The following is a 15,508-nucleotide window of genomic DNA, read 5'->3' as shown; positions in this document are numbered from 1 at the left end:
CACACCTGAGGGTAAGGACAATCGATTCAAGTTCTAGGCTGGAGGTGAAGTGGCTGACGTGCCGTGGAGCCCCTGGCTGCGGTGTGCCCACGCTGTCCTGTTAGCAGGGTAGGGAGGGATACAGGCAAAACCCTGGCCAGGGCAGCACTGGCGGATGCAGACAGGCCTTGGGCTTCTTCCTCGATTCTCCCACGACTCCAAGAGAAAAGGGACTGTTCCTTCTGGTCCAAATGCCTGGGACCATCCTGAATTTTGCCCAATTCACTCTGCGGTAAGATGCCTAACCAAAGAGAAGTTTGGGGTCAGTGAAGTTGGAGGGATGGTCCAGTGATAAAGTCCAATTAGATAAGAGGAGAAGGGGACAAATCACTTAGCTTGACCAGGTAGGGCGGAGAAAGAAGCACATGGAGAGGCAGCTTGGGGAAAGCCTGAGCTCCGATCTCAGACTGAGTTTGGAATCCAACTCTAACACTGGCTTCTACTCAGCAATATTTATTGAGCAGATTCCACGGGCCAGACACTGGGTAGTGTTCGTGAGGTACAAAGATGGGTGAGGCATGGTCGGTATCTGTAGATTTGGGGGTATCTGTAAATATGGGAATATCTACACCACTGTGGGGATATCTCACAGGATGATTGAGAAGTGCAAATGAGGTAAAGTGAGCAAGGGGCCTGGCATATACTGGCAGCTTATGAAACATCTTATTTTTAGCAGACATCTTCTGACAGAGACAACTGGATCTACCTGGCCTTTGTCAAGCCCAATCCTGCTTGCCCCAGTGAGTACTGCACGTGAGGCCTCCTGGTTGTTTCCAGCCATAGATGCAGAGGCCGGAGTGGCAGGGATTTTAGAGGTCAGGCCAGACCTTGTCTGAGGATGTGGGTCCCTGGTCTGGGGAGGTTCTGGTTTTCAGATCAAGCCTTACGAGGGGTGCAGCTACCTCACTCCTGGTGACTCCTGCCACTGGGGGTAAGGCCACCTCCTCCTGACAAGGTTGGAAACAGGGAGGCCTTGATGCTGGCAGAATATGCCCAAAGGAGCACGAGGGTGTCAGCTTTGTTGCTGAAGCTGAGCAGTGGAAAGGGAGCCTGCAGCTTAATTGGCTGTCCTTGTTGCCTCCCTCCTTTCATTCTTGAGGAGTTGTAAAGAGGGCCACAGGACTTGCTTCTTGTCCTTTCAAAGGTGGCTGTGGGGACAGACTTCCCTCCTACTCCTTGTCAAGCTGGGGACCTGTGGCCCCAGATACTTTGCTGAGGTCAGGAGGTAGAGGCTTTGGAGCCTAGAAGCTTTCAGTCAGGCATTCCTTCAAGTGGAGAGAGACTGATGCCAAAAATGTGTGTGTGTGTGTGTGTGTGTGAGAGAGAGAGAGAGGGGTACAGTGTGTGTGTGTGTGTGTGTGTGTGTGTGTGTGTGTGAGTGTGTGTGAGTGTGTGTGAGTGTGAGTGTGTGTGAGTGTGTGTGAGTGTGAGTGTGTGTGTGTGTGTTGGGCACGAGGAAGCTGAACAAAAGCTTTCATGTCATCCTCCTGGGAGCCAGGCAGAGCCTAGCTGATTCCTGGTTCTGCCATTTATCATTAGGTTGTACCATGTGAAATTGCCAATACTCTACCATTTTCGACCTTTAAAAATGGCAATTTCATTTAATTCAACCCAAGAGTTGCATGATCTTAAGCCAGCATCTTGGTCTCTTTGAGTCTCAGATTCTTCTAGAGAGTGGAGTCGAAAGCAGGGCTACGAGGAGGATTAAACAAAATACAGTTTGAAACTGCCTGATGCAATTTATACTGCAAAGAACCCTTACCAATTTCAAAGTGTTCTCATGTTCCTCGTGATCTCATCTAGCAGATTATGAAGCTGAGCCTGAGAAGCCTTTTTCGAGGCAGTGTAATGTGATGGGAATCTCTCACGGATGTTCTCCTTAATCTCTCAGTTTCCCCATTTCTACGGTGGGGGCTATTTTGCTTGCTTCATGGAGTTCTTGTAAAGATTAAAATAAATAACAAATAGCATAAGTATTGTGTAAATGCTCCTAGTGTGAGAGCTGGTTTCTATGAGGATCCAATAAATGCACCCCTTTCCTCTCCCTTAGCTTCCCATTTGTAAAAGCAGGGAAGGGGTGAAATGATTTCTGGGGTACCTCTCAGCTCTCTGGGACTCCGTGATCTATGCTTTAATGTCCTTTCCTGCTGGAGGAATTGGCACCGGGTTTGGTGACCTCTTTCCCCCATCCCACTCTGTCTCCTGCCTGTCCCAAAGGAGACCCCATCCTTGCATTTCACAAGATTCTGCTGTTGTTACTGTAATTCCAGCAGGTCAAAGTGGAATTTCTCATACACTTAACAAATGAGAATGAGAGATTGTAATATGGCCCTTTAGGATACAGAGAGCATCATGGTCATCCCCTTGCATTATTTTGAAAGCAAGCAGAGCCATGCCTGTACACAGTGCACCATGAAAGTTAGTACAGTAGAAAGAACTCAGGTTTTGGATTTCAAATTTCACCTCTGCACTCTTTTACTTGTGATCCTTGAGCAGAAATTACTAAACCTCTTTGGTCCTCGGATTTCTCTTGTGGGAACTGAGTCCTAACCCCCAGGAACTGTGGAGGTTAAATGAGATTAAAGGGGTGGCGAGTGTACAGTGGGGTCCACAGCAAGTCGTCCATAAATATTTGCTTGCTTCTCTTCACTTATATGTGTGGAACACTTCATAAGTTTTAAAAATACTTCTTCATAATTTTAGTCTACTGGTTCTCACAACAATATTATGAAATAGGCTAAGAATAAATTCATTAATAATCACCTTTGGGGAATTCCCCAGTGGTCCAGTGGTTAGGACTCTGCGCTTCCACTGCAAGGGGGCATGGGTTCGATCCCTGGTCGGGGAACTAAGATCCCGCAAGCTGCATGTGGTGCCGCCAAAAAAAAAAAAAAAAAAATGTTAAAAAAAAGAAATAATCACCTTTGCCTGCAAAGAGCATGAGGTCTGGAAAGTGGGTGGGGACAGGTAAGTCACCCAGTAAGTTACTGGTGGAGCCCAGACTAGAAGCCAGGTCACTGCATCATAGTCTGGAGGTTTCTTCACATTATTTTCTCTTCTATCCCCCATCCTATGGAGTGGAATATTAAGAGGAAGATGTGTGACCTTGATGCTGCTTTCCTTTTTTGGGATATGCCTAAGGGTCCATTGTTGGGTTTCAGAAAACCGGAATTTGATTTCCAGCTCCTCTACATTTAGCTCTGGGATCTTGGACAAGTCACTTAACCACCCTGAAACCCACTTTTTTCATCTCTAGAATGAGTACAGTCATACAATAGATGACATTTATTGAGCGCTGACACATGCCTGGCACTGTTTTAAGTATTTTACGTGGATTGTGCATTTTAATCCTCCAACAAACATATGACTGAAACATGCTACAAGGAAGAACAAATTACTTTCACCCAACCACTGAGGTCAAAGAACCTGTGCTCTGTATTCTACCTCAACCTGTCCCTCAAAATTGTGAGAATTAGGTGGGATATTAAGTGAGGTGAGGACTCTACAAATGGCATTCTACAAAGACAAGGAATTATAGGTGGTACTTGGGATTAGCTTCATGACCCATGTAAATTGTTTCTTTATAGGCACGATTGAGTCTTAGAATATAGTTCTAGATTACAGTTTTACTTAATAATGTTTTCCCCTTTAGAAAGAGAGTTCTTTCAAAACCAAAATGTAATAATTGCTATATCTAAACAGAGAGCACAGATAATTTTGGAATAAATTATTTGAAAATTCGGCATCTCTGCACTGACCTTCAATTATTATCAATTGCTAATTTTTCCATCCAGAGCTTGGTTAGACGACAACCTTCTTCTTCAATCAGAATCGCTTCTTAGCATCAGAAACATCCTAGGATTGTGTGCCCATCTGCCCCCAATCCCTCCTTCCATTACTGTCACCTCATGTTACTGTCATGGAACCCAGACTGGTTGCCCCTATGAATGGAGAGATCTGTCCGTAACACTGTAGTGTTGAGCATAGAATGCCTTCCCTTGGGCTGGGAAAATAGAATCGCTTTTTTTCAAATTTATTTATTTTATTTTATTTATTTTTGGCTGTGTTGGGTCTTCATTGCTGCGCACGGGCTATCTCTAGTTGCGGCGAGCGGGGGCTACTCTTCGTTGTGGTGCGCAGGCTTCTCATTGCGGTGGCTTCCCTTGTTGCGGCGCACAGGCTCCAGAGCGCAGGCTCAGTAGTTGTGGTGCATGGGCTTAATTGCTCCGCGGTATGTGGTATCTTCCCGAACCAGGGCTAGAACCCATGTCCCCTGCACTGGCAGGCGGATTCTTAACCACTGCACCACCAAGGAAGCCCAGGAAAATAGAATCTTGATTTTTAAAAGAGGAGGAGGAACCAGAGAACTCTAGAGACCTGACTTTTCACTCCTTCTAATGGTTTGGAGGAAGCCCCCAGTCACCCTTCTTTGGGGCCCTCTGTAGCTGCCTTCACTGGTTCTCATATTCTGGATTCTCCCCTTCTGTTTCCCTGTGGAAAAGAGCATAGCCCTCCTCATTTCTGGAAAAAGCAAGCACAGAGCCTCTCGGTGGTCTTCTTAGGAGTTTTACTGCTAACCCCATAGAGGTGGGGTTAGCAAAGGAGGTGACAAATTGTGGGAAGGTTGAATGACATATAAAGTCTTGAAAATCTCAGAACAAGTATTCTCCTTAAACACAAAAGGGGCTTGGCTGGTCTTTTCTCCTTGACTTCTCGTCTAACTCCACTCTTTCTTCTCATCTTGGGACAAGCCAAGCTTAAACTATCTCTCATTTTCATTTTATTTCCGGCTGTTATTGAGAACACCCCTTGAGACCTCCAATTCCAGTAGAGGGGGACAAAGGTACATGTTAATGGTAAAAGAGAACCTTGACTAAGGACTCATGGCCACCAGGGGGCAGCATCTATTGCTATCGGCACCTGTCTCAGTTGTGTTGCCTGTCTCTCCTCTGTCTGCTGGTCTTATTCTCAATTCTCACTCTACTTATAAGATGATATTAGAACTTGATATTTGATAAATGATGCATCAGACCAACAGAGAGAAAAAAGGTTAATTTAATTAAATGTCTTTTAAACAATTTTCAACTAGGAAGAAATCATTTGAGTGTCTTAGATCACAGCTTACACCAACACAAAATATCAGAGATGGATTAAAGAGTAAAATTTAAAATACACCAAACAATAGAAGAAAATAAAGTACTCACTAAACTCTAGTATGGAGAAGGACCGTTTAACACTTAAAAGCAAAAAAAAAAAACAAACAAACAAACCAATAGTGTTGGCTATATAAAAACTAAAACTTCTGTCACCTAAAAATCAGGATAAGCAAGACAAAAGAATAATCTTTACACTAGAGTTAATAGTCATAGCACATATGACAAAATGTTGGCATAAAGAGCTCACACAAATTAATTCAAAAAGCACGTTGTGTCCCTAATAAATTAACTGATAAAGAACACGAACAGAGATATCAAAAATGAAGAAATTAAATTAGGAAATAGGCCTTTAATAAAATGTACAACTCACTAATGATCAAATGCTCACTAAACTAAGAACAACAAAAATGTTTGTAATCATTATATCCAAAGCTGGTGAGGGTAGCTAAGACAGGCTCTTTATATACACACTGACGCACTACCAGGGAACAGCATGACAAACTGTAATTTGGGAATATCCATCATGAGCCTTAAAAATTTTCATACCTTTTGGTCCAGAAATTTTACTTCTGGGAATATGTCATAGCAGAACAATAATTTGAGGATAAACTATGTGCCTAAGGATGTTTGTTACAGATTTAAAATGTTTTAAAATGAAAATATTTTCAAAGTTCAATAGAATGGGAATGTTGACATATATCTTGGCTATATCCACTTGATGGACTAGCGCACACACACTTTTTTTAAAAAAATTAATTAATTAATCTATTTTTGGCTGTGTTGGGTCTTCGTTTCTGTGCGAGGGCTTTCTCTAGTTGCGGCGAGTGGGGGCCGCTCTTCATCGCGGTGTGTGGGCCTCTCTCTATCACGGCCTCTCTTGTTGCGGAGCACAGGCTCCAGACGCGCAGGCTCAGTAATTGTGGCTCACGGGCCCAGTTGTTCCGCGGCATGTGGGATCTTCCCAGACCAGGGCTCGAACCCGTGTCCCCTGCATTAGCAGGCAGATTCTCAACCACTGCGCCACCAGGGAAGCCCCACACATGCTTTTAAAATGACGATTATAAAAATAAAGACACAGACCTACTAGAGAATGGACTTGAGGATATGGGGAGGGGGTGGGGTGAGATGTGACAGGGTAAGAGAGTGTCATGGACATATATACACTACCAAATGTAAAATAGATAGCTAGTGGGAAGCAGCCACATAGCACAGGGAGATCAGCTGCATGCTTTGTGACCACCTAGAGGGGTGGGATGGGGAGGGTGGGAGGGAGGGAGATGCAAGAGGGAAGAGATATGGGAACATATTGTATGTGTATAACTGATTCACTTTGTTATAAAGCAGAAGTTAACACACCATTGTAAGGCAATTATACTTCAATAAAGATGTTTAAAAAAAAAATTAGAAGATTGCGAGGCAAAAATTGGGGAATAAAATTTCTATGTAAAGTATTATTTCCACTATGTTTAAAAATAAACAGATGGATTCTTGGGAGTGGGGATTGTTTTGTTTTCTGTAGTTTTCAAAGTATTTATCTTACTATTTTTCTTTCTTGGCTGCGCCTCATGGCTTGTGGGATTCCGCGACCAGGGATTGAAGCCGTGCCCCCTGCAGTGGAAGCTCCGAGTCTGTTAACCACTGGACTGCCAGGGAATTCTCTCTCTTACTATTTTTAATGAACACACACGTGTGTGTGCATGAAAGATGAGCATATACATATATAAATACAGTAAACATATATAAGTTTATATATAACTTATATGTAAACTTACCATATATATATGATAAGTTTCACATATACATATGAAAGGTGAGTGGGTTGTGTCACATGGAGGGGGCATTATAGAGCCCCAGGCAATGGACCATAGGGGTGGGATTCCAGGCACCATGTATGTCTTTGGGGTAAGATTTCTAATCAGGGCCTTTTCTCCATCCTTCACAGAGGAAATGTCTCCTGAAGCCAAACTCAATTCTGGAGGCTTTGTGAAATCTATGAGACAAGCAAACTGATGAAAAATAGTGAGTGTTTAGGGTAAAAAAATACATATGGACCATGTTTTATTTAGAATCAAGTTATTGGGATTAGCTACCTTTCAAACTCCACAGAGGGTCTTAGTGAAGCCTGTGATCCAGGATCCTAAGCCCTGTTCCCCTCTGTGGTGCTTTCTCTCCACTCCCTGGTGAGAGAGGGGTGGGGAGACTAACACCCTGGCAATCAGAGGTAGGGGGCTAAGATCACCTAATAACAGAGGCAGGGACGGATGGGGACCAGAGTCCCTGTGCATGTAAAGGACTGTCTTCCGGGAGGGGATATGGAGGGCCAGTTCTGAGACAGGGAGTCCCTTGGCCATCTGTGCCCCTTGAGCTTTTTGCTAGGGTTCCCAGAATATATATTCTAAACGTAGTCCATCCTCTTTCCCTCGTTCCCCCTTCCTTTCTCTTTTCCTTCCTCCTTCCCTTATCTCTCTGGCTCTCTTGCTCTTTTTTTTTTCTACAGAACTATTTATTTAGTTCCTACTTTGTGCTGGTAGTGGGTTAGACTTTGCCCCATGGTGCTTGTAGATTAATGGCTGAAATGGGTGAGCAAGTCAGGAATTATAGTATGGTGTAAGATGTGCCATGCTAGAGATAAGCGAGGGCACTGGGGGAGCACAGAGGAGGAACAGCAGACCAGATTGGGGAAGGAGGACTGGGAAGACTTCCTAAAAGAGAGGACAGCCCACTGTGTCCTGAAGGCTGCGTAGGGATCAGGCATGTGACGAGGTGCAGCTAAGTGTGGCCCAGGCAGCGGTCAGTGGATATTCTCCTGGGACAGTGTGTCGCTCGTTGTCTGACTGTGTGTGTACGTGCGCGTGTGCATTGTGCATGTGTGTGTATGGGTGTACATGTGTATATTTGTGTATGTGAGCATGTGTGTGTGCACGTGCATAATATACCAAATGGTCTAACATGTGGCCCAGGGAATGGGGAGAGGAAGAAAGAGAATGGGAAAGAAAGGAGGAGGAACAGACATAGAAAATGAGGAAAAGGGAAGTAGAGAAGAAAAAGGAAGGAGCCGGAGAGAGGGAGGTTGGTTAGAGTTGAATAATGGGATGATCTGAATCATCATTCTTGGACAATTCAAGGGATAGGCTCATGACAAGTTGACTCTTGGAGCCTTCCCTGTGCCTCGTACTGTGCTTAGATATGAGGAATTGGAGTAGTGTTGTCTCACCATCACTGATGGTGGAAGAAAGGAGATCACACACACGAAGAATAATGCTAAATACTGCAAATTTCAGGGCAGAGAGAAATCAAGGTGGGCTGAAAGAGTCAGAAGAGTCTCTCTGGAAGAGGTGAGTATTGAGAGAGCAGGTCTCAGAGGCAGACTCTGCGGAGCTGGCCAGAGTCCTGCTCGGGTCCTGACTGGGTGAGCCATGTGGGGTCCACTCTTCTGTGTCTGACAGCACAGATCTGGGTTCCAGGGCTCAGGATGCTGCTTCTGGGAGCTGTTCTACTGCTACTAGCCCTGCCCAGTCATGGCCAGGAAACCATTGAAGGGCCTGAAGTCCTTCTTCCCGTGCCCAAGGGGGCCTGTGCAGGGTGGATGGCGGGCATCCCAGGGCATCCTGGCCACAACGGGACCCCAGGCCGTGATGGCAGAGATGGCACCCCTGGCGAGAAGGGTGAGAAAGGAGATCCAGGTAAGAATAAGGTCTTTAGTCTCCTCTGTCACAGACTTCTCCTGGGTAGAAGAGGGCTTCTAGAACTGTAGGAGGGCAATAGTAATTAACTAAGGTCTACACACAGGGAAGAAACAAAACTTTTTAATGTGACCCATAAGCAACATGAAGTGGATTTTGGATTGGCCTTTCAAAGGTAAACACATGTGGTACCTTTAAAACCAAGTACCCTTGACTCTGCTCTACCCACACCACCTTCCCCATCCTCTTTCCATCCCCGCCCTCATCCATCCCACTCCCAGTCTGCTCATATTCCTGTTTCCCTTTTAATTCCCATTCCATCCAGTGGCATTCAGCCATACTTCCTGGTACCTCCTGCAGGTCACAGTTCTTCTCTTGGAGAACTCTTGCTCTAGTGCACAGGACTGTTAGAGGTTACTACAAGAGAGTCTACTCCAAACATGCTGAAGTGAACGTGGACAAGTGCCTAAACAGTGGAATAGAAAGAAAATGCCCTCAATGCAGACCAGGGTTAGCAATGAAGGCTTTCAGGAGGAGGTGGGGCTTGAGCGAGGCCTTGAAAGATGTGTAGACAGAATAAAGGAGGGAGGGCAGCCTAGATGGAGGGCAGAGAAAAGCAGACGTGTAGTTGGTTGAGCTGGCACATAAAGTGTTGGCAGGGTGGAGCATCGGTGATGGAGATGTATAGGAGAGAAGGTTGGAGGTGAATTTATGGGAGCCTGCTGTGGGGCAGGGGATGTGGAGGAGGAAGTGACAGCTGTCCCCTTTGGGAGCTCTCCTTGGTTCCTTGCTCTGTAAGTCAAGCAGTTGGTAGGTAGGGGGCCACAGGGACAGTGATTTATGCTGGAACCAACCTAAACAGGAGTTCTGTTTTTGTGGTCGCTAAGGTCTTCTCGTTCTCTAGGTTTTGCTGGTCCTAAGGGTGACACAGGTGAAACTGGAGTGACTGGGGTTGAAGGTTCCCGAGGCTTTCCAGGAATCCCAGGCAGAAAAGGAGAACCTGGAGAAAGTGCCTATGTATACCGCTCAGCATTCAGTGTGGGACTGGAGACCCGGGTCACCATTCCCAACATTCCCATTCGCTTTACCAAGATCTTCTACAATCAGCAAAACCACTATGATGACACCACTGGCAAATTCTACTGCAACATTCCCGGGCTGTACTACTTCTCCTACCACATCACAGTTTACTTGAAGGATGTGAAGGTCAGCCTCTACAAGAAGGACAAGGCCATGCTCTTCACCTATGACCAGTTCCAGGACAAGAACGTGGACCAGGCCTCTGGCTCTGTGCTCCTCTATCTGGAGAAGGGTGACCAGGTCTGGCTCCAGGTGTATGGGGATGGAGAGAACAATGGGGTCTATGCAGATAATGTCCATGACTCCACCTTCACAGGCTTCCTTCTCTACCATGACATTGAATGAGCACCACTAACTCAGAGCTTCAACTGGGCCAAGCAGCCCGAAGTCAAAGAACAGTCCACAGGTCTTCAATGTAGTTAGGAGACTGATTTTATTATCTAGTTGGAGGACTCTGAACATTATTCATTCATTCATGCATCAAGTACCTTTTCAAAAAATCATATACTGTGTTCCCAGACAGTCCTGAAGAAGACACATCCCTTGACCTCAAAAATCTATTACGTAGTGGTAATACTAGAAGGATGGTAACATTTACTGGGGAGTTTCACAAACATGACAAGATAACCAACTACAAGAAAGTATTTGACAGTGCTATTCTGTACCCACTGATTTTCCTTATGTTCATGCCAATCCTGTGAAGTACACAGGAAAGATGCTATTCTCCTCTTTTTACACTTGGGGTCCTGAGGATGAGAGAGTTAAGTGAATGCCTAAAGTCACACAGGCATTTAGTGGCAGAGTTAGAAATCCAACCCAGGGCCGTGGGCCTTTTCCAGGATACAGTGCCCGTTTTAAGGAGTGTATGGCCTTTTGGAGGGTATTGGTAGGGGTCTCTCACCCAGCTTGCCTGAGGGCCTTTGGATTGGCCTTCACCATGCGTTAAGCCTTTCCCCATTAGCGCTCCCTCAGAGGAGGTGGTTCTATGACTACGTCCCTTTCCAACTGGGCTACTCAGCGGCTCCTGCACTGCTCCGTACTTCCTCTTCTCTGTGTCTTTCCTCAGGCTCTTCTCTCTGGCCCAGAAAGTCGACTCCATCTCCACATGTTGACATCTTCCCTGTTTCTCAGGTCCACCTGGTCGGGAAGCTTCTCTGACATGATGTCTCTTTCCTGCAAGTCTTCCTCACACCTGTGCCCGTCTACATGTTACCCTGGATAAGAGTCCTAGGTCTGTGAAACACCATCCCACAGGCCAGGGACAACTGCCTAGAAAGGACTGTGCTTCCTTCACCCCAAGTCCCCTTGCAGGTCCTTGATAAATGCCTCATGAAGAGCAAACACTGGAACCTCATATCTACCCAGAGTTAACTCCATTTCAGTCTCTCCGTATAACTAATACCTATCTAAAAAAACAGTTTCATTTTAGGAACTCCTTGATTTTAAACACCCAATCTTTGTTCCACTGGACAGTTTGAATCTTTTCCACCGAGGTTCGGGATGACTGTGCTTTCCAGAACACTTAAAGAATTTTCCCTCAAGGAAGTAGCTTGAGCCTTCAATGCAAAACCCATGAAGGAATTTGGAAACCATTCTTTCTTTGAGCACCAACAGGGCCTGGGAAGACCTGGGCTTCCTGAATCTACTTTTGTTCTTTAAGAATTATAAAGAAAGAAAGAAAAGGAAAAAAGAAAATGATAACTGTCTGAGGTGCTAGATATGTTAATTAGCTTGATTGTGGTGAATATTTCACAATGTATATCTGTATCAAATCATCAAAGTGTACACCTTAAATATACACATTCTTAATTGTCAAATATTCCTCAAAACAAAAGGGGGGGGGCTTCTCTGGTGGCACAGTGGTTGAGAATCTGCCTGCCAATGCAGGGGACACGGGTTCGAGCCCTGGTCTGGGAAGATCCCACATGCCGCGGAGCAACTGGGCCCGTGAGCCGCAACTACTGAGCCTGCGCGTTTGGAGCCTGTGCTCTGCAACAGGGGAGGCCGTGATAGTGAGAGGCCCGCGCACCGCGATGAAGAGTGGCCCCCGCTTGCCACAACTAGAGAAAGCGCTCGCACAGAAACGAAGACCCAACACAGCCATAAATAAATTAATTAATTAATTGAAAAAAAAAAAGGGGGGAGGGATTACAGATGGTTGATGGTGGTAAACATCCTCTCAGGAGACAATAGCTTGAGAGATGCTCTTCAAAGATTTTAGCCAAAGCAGAGCTAACACCATTCTGTATAAATGGAAAACTTAGTTTTTTGCTTCCAGTTTTAAATTCTGAATGATTTCCTTTTATATGTGTATGGCTATTCCTTAGGTGATTATTATTTCTACCTATAAAGCTTTGTTTTTTAAAATGTTTGTATATCATTATTTTCTACAAGTAAAGATACTGTTGTTCAGCATTAAAAGTAGAAGCACCTGTATCACGTGGCTTTTGTTTTCATTTTTGGAGAAATACGTGGGATTTAGAGAGGGATGAAGGGGTAAACTTTGTGTTAATCAGGACTCTATTTTGTGAATGATGAATGAGATTTCCTTGCATCTCATTGGCTCTGGCTGGATTGCATGATCATTTCTGACCAATCACTGGAGTCAGGAGGATGGAATATATTTATTGACTTAATTGATTATGGCTAAGCTAGAGAAGGGGTATTTTCCTTAAAGCAAAATCTGGACACAGTTACCAGAGTGGGAGAATGGATGATGAATGCAAAAACAACTGTCCACAACAAACTTTTAATGTTATGTTTGAATTTTCTCAGGTTTCTCAGAGAGGCATTGCTGGAAAATTGCTACCGATTTTTTCTAAAATTTCAACAAATAGCTAATGTCTGGCCATACTCACAGTCCCACATCTGACTAGGGTGGGATCCTCACAGCACTGGACACAGTGTCACACATACTCTAAGCTCTCTGGAACAGGGGTTGGCTTAAGTTCAGACTACAAGTTTTGTCTCACCTTCTCAGGGTGGTAATTCCAATGTTAACTCAGTTTTCAAGACTTTGCTATGCTATTGGGTCTATCTGTCACATGCACCACTCAGAGTTTGGTCTGGGACTTTAGTAGTTTAATTCTTGAAGCCTTTGCTATGTTTCTTTGGGTCTGTTCTGCATGTGTGCACTGGGGGTTCAGTCTGGGACTTACGCAGGGTCCCGAACAGAATTAGAAGATGTCCTTTCCCAGCTCTTTCCTCTCTGGCATGTCCCTATATTCTCCAGCCCCCAGGGACCCTCCTTTTCTTGATTCTTAATGCCAGGAAGCTAGCGTTCTCTCTGAGTTTTATTTTCTTGCACTATTGTGCTGTCCTGTGTGACTGGGGCTATCTTTGGGGATACAGCAGCAAGAGAAAAGAAAGAAAAAAAATAACAGGGATCACCCACACTATTTGAACAGCGTGGTCCATTTCACTGGTTTCTCTGGTCAGAGAGAGAGATTTTGCGGGGGGTGAATTTTAGATGCTCGTGTTGCCGCTGCTTCTGTGGCAATGCAGCCCAGTGCTTGGGGCTGATCTCAGGGCAGAGCTGGGAGAGAACAGAGAAAAGAAAGCATGTTAAAAAAAGAAGTGGGATTTCTCTTACACATCTGTCATTCAGGAATTGCTGTTCCTGGTCTTCTGGTTAGCAAGAGGTGATTTCACCCAGGCTATGAGTTGCTATTCACGTTTTGACTTTAGTCCTCAACCTGCCTGCTGTTATTTACTTTTTAGACTCTTCAGGTATTTATTTTTTGCATTTTGTCTAGAGTTTTTGGTTGTAATCAGTGGGAAAGGTAGACTGTGGTTAGTTTAGTTTGGCTAGTACCAGGCACCCCATGTCCCATGATAGTCCTGAAGAAGGATAAAGGGAAGGAATTGAGGGATAGCAGGAGGCCCAGGAAGGCACATACATTATGCTGAAGTTGATGGAAGTCAAAGAAAATAAGTCCAATCTTGAGACAGACCATTGTTGAAGAAAGAACGTGGAGGGTACCAAAAACTCCTTAACCAAGGGAGGCTGGGGCCAAGTATGGTCTTGATTATAACCCCAGCCTCTAATTCTTCCTGTGCATGGAGCGACTGATAAGAATACATCCCATGCTGTGCAGTGATGAAAGCAGTCAGCATGACTCCACCACAGGCATCAAAGCAGAAATACTTACCTTCAAATTCAGAAATTTTATTCATTTAGTGCTTTACTTAGGAATGTTTGGAAATATACAGGGTTTTAGTGAGATTTGGAAAGAACTAGATTTTTTCCTTTGGCCTTCTCAGTTTTCACTCAGGTATTTTACAGAAAGTAAACATGATTTTGAACGAAATTCTCTATGTAAAAACCACATTTTGCCAAAAGTAGGCGAAGCAATGAAAATGCAGAGACCACTTCCCTTTATTTGTTATGTGTGCTTCACAAGGTCAATGTAAGTGGAATTCTGGGACAAGGATTAAGGTTTAATGTGCAGTTCAGTTTGTGGTGAGAGTTAGGGCTATAAACAGGTCAAGCGTCAGTCTGTACTGAGTGTAGTGGACACCTGCTAGGTGTTCTTCCATTTCTCCCTTCATGATGGGGCCACCCTATGGCCACACCCTTCAGGCCGCCCTATAGTCCAATCTGATCCCTTTCTCCTAGAGGCCATTGAATGGACCAAGGCAGATGCTTGATCTAAGCTGGGCCATCCAGAGTTCCTCCAGGAATATGAATTAGGATGGATGCAAAATATGCAGATTTGAGACTCAGAGGTGGCCACCTTCTGCCCTGCAGTCTAGAGATAGAAGAAGGCCAGCTGTGCAGAAAAAAAAGCAGGCTCAGAGAGAAACAAAACTGAAAGAGAGACAGAGAGAGAGACAGAGAGAGAGAGAGAGAGAGAGAAACTCTTGTTCCCAGAGGCTTTCCACTTTTTGATTCCAGTTCTTCCTGACATTCAGTTGTATACTTGCCCATGGGTCACATGAGACATCAGTTCCTGGATTTTTGTATAATTTTCTCTTTTAACTTAAGCTAGCTTGAGTTGATTTCTGCTATCTATATCCAAAGAGTATAATGGGTCAGGAGTTAATCTATGACTGTGCCCAGGTACCAGGCTGAGGTCTAGTTAGGAAGAATACTTGGTAATGGGGTAACAGAATTAAGTCATCAGGCCCCATGAAATCAAACCTAGAACTCAAGTTCATTTATATTTATTTTACTGGTAATTAATTTCCTAGCTTGGAAATTTCTTATGGGCAGAGACTTCCTATTTCATCTTTGAATTCTTTCTAGAGATCATTCATTCATTCAGTAAATATTTATTAAGTATATACTATGTGCCAAACACATAATAATTTAAAAAATAACAATAATAATAATATGTCATCATTTGAAGTACCTGCTTGAAACACATTCTTTTATTTATTCCTTATAACGCCCTGTACATTAAATAGCCTAGACCCAAATTTCAGATAAGAAAACTGGTGAAGCTGTGATCCAAAGGCACAATTAGTAAATTGTAGAGCAAGGATTCATACTCAGAGCTGTCTGACTCTAAAGCTTATGCTTGTAGAAAGAGTGAACCCAAAGACATT

General features: G+C 44.4%; 1 protein-coding gene across 1 annotated transcript; it reads left to right on the top strand.

Moving 5' to 3' along the window:
* The first annotated feature begins 720 nt into the window (after window positions 1-720).
* On the top strand, window positions 721-12,394 carry ADIPOQ (adiponectin, C1Q and collagen domain containing). The gene is made up of 4 exons (XM_082393551.1): window positions 721-779; window positions 8,477-8,530; window positions 8,660-8,878; window positions 9,783-12,394. Exons 3-4 carry the CDS (start codon window positions 8,668-8,670, stop codon window positions 10,301-10,303), a joined length of 732 nt encoding a protein of 243 aa, XP_082249677.1. The 5' UTR covers window positions 721-779; window positions 8,477-8,530; window positions 8,660-8,667; the 3' UTR covers window positions 10,304-12,394.
* Window positions 12,395-15,508: the final 3,114 nt, after the last annotated feature.

The sequence above is a fragment of the Balaenoptera borealis genome (assembly GCF_965194805.1).
Source record: "Balaenoptera borealis genome assembly, chromosome: 5".
Classification (NCBI taxonomy): domain Eukaryota; kingdom Metazoa; phylum Chordata; class Mammalia; order Artiodactyla; family Balaenopteridae; genus Balaenoptera; species Balaenoptera borealis.
This window is presented reverse-complemented; position numbering and strand designations above follow the sequence as displayed.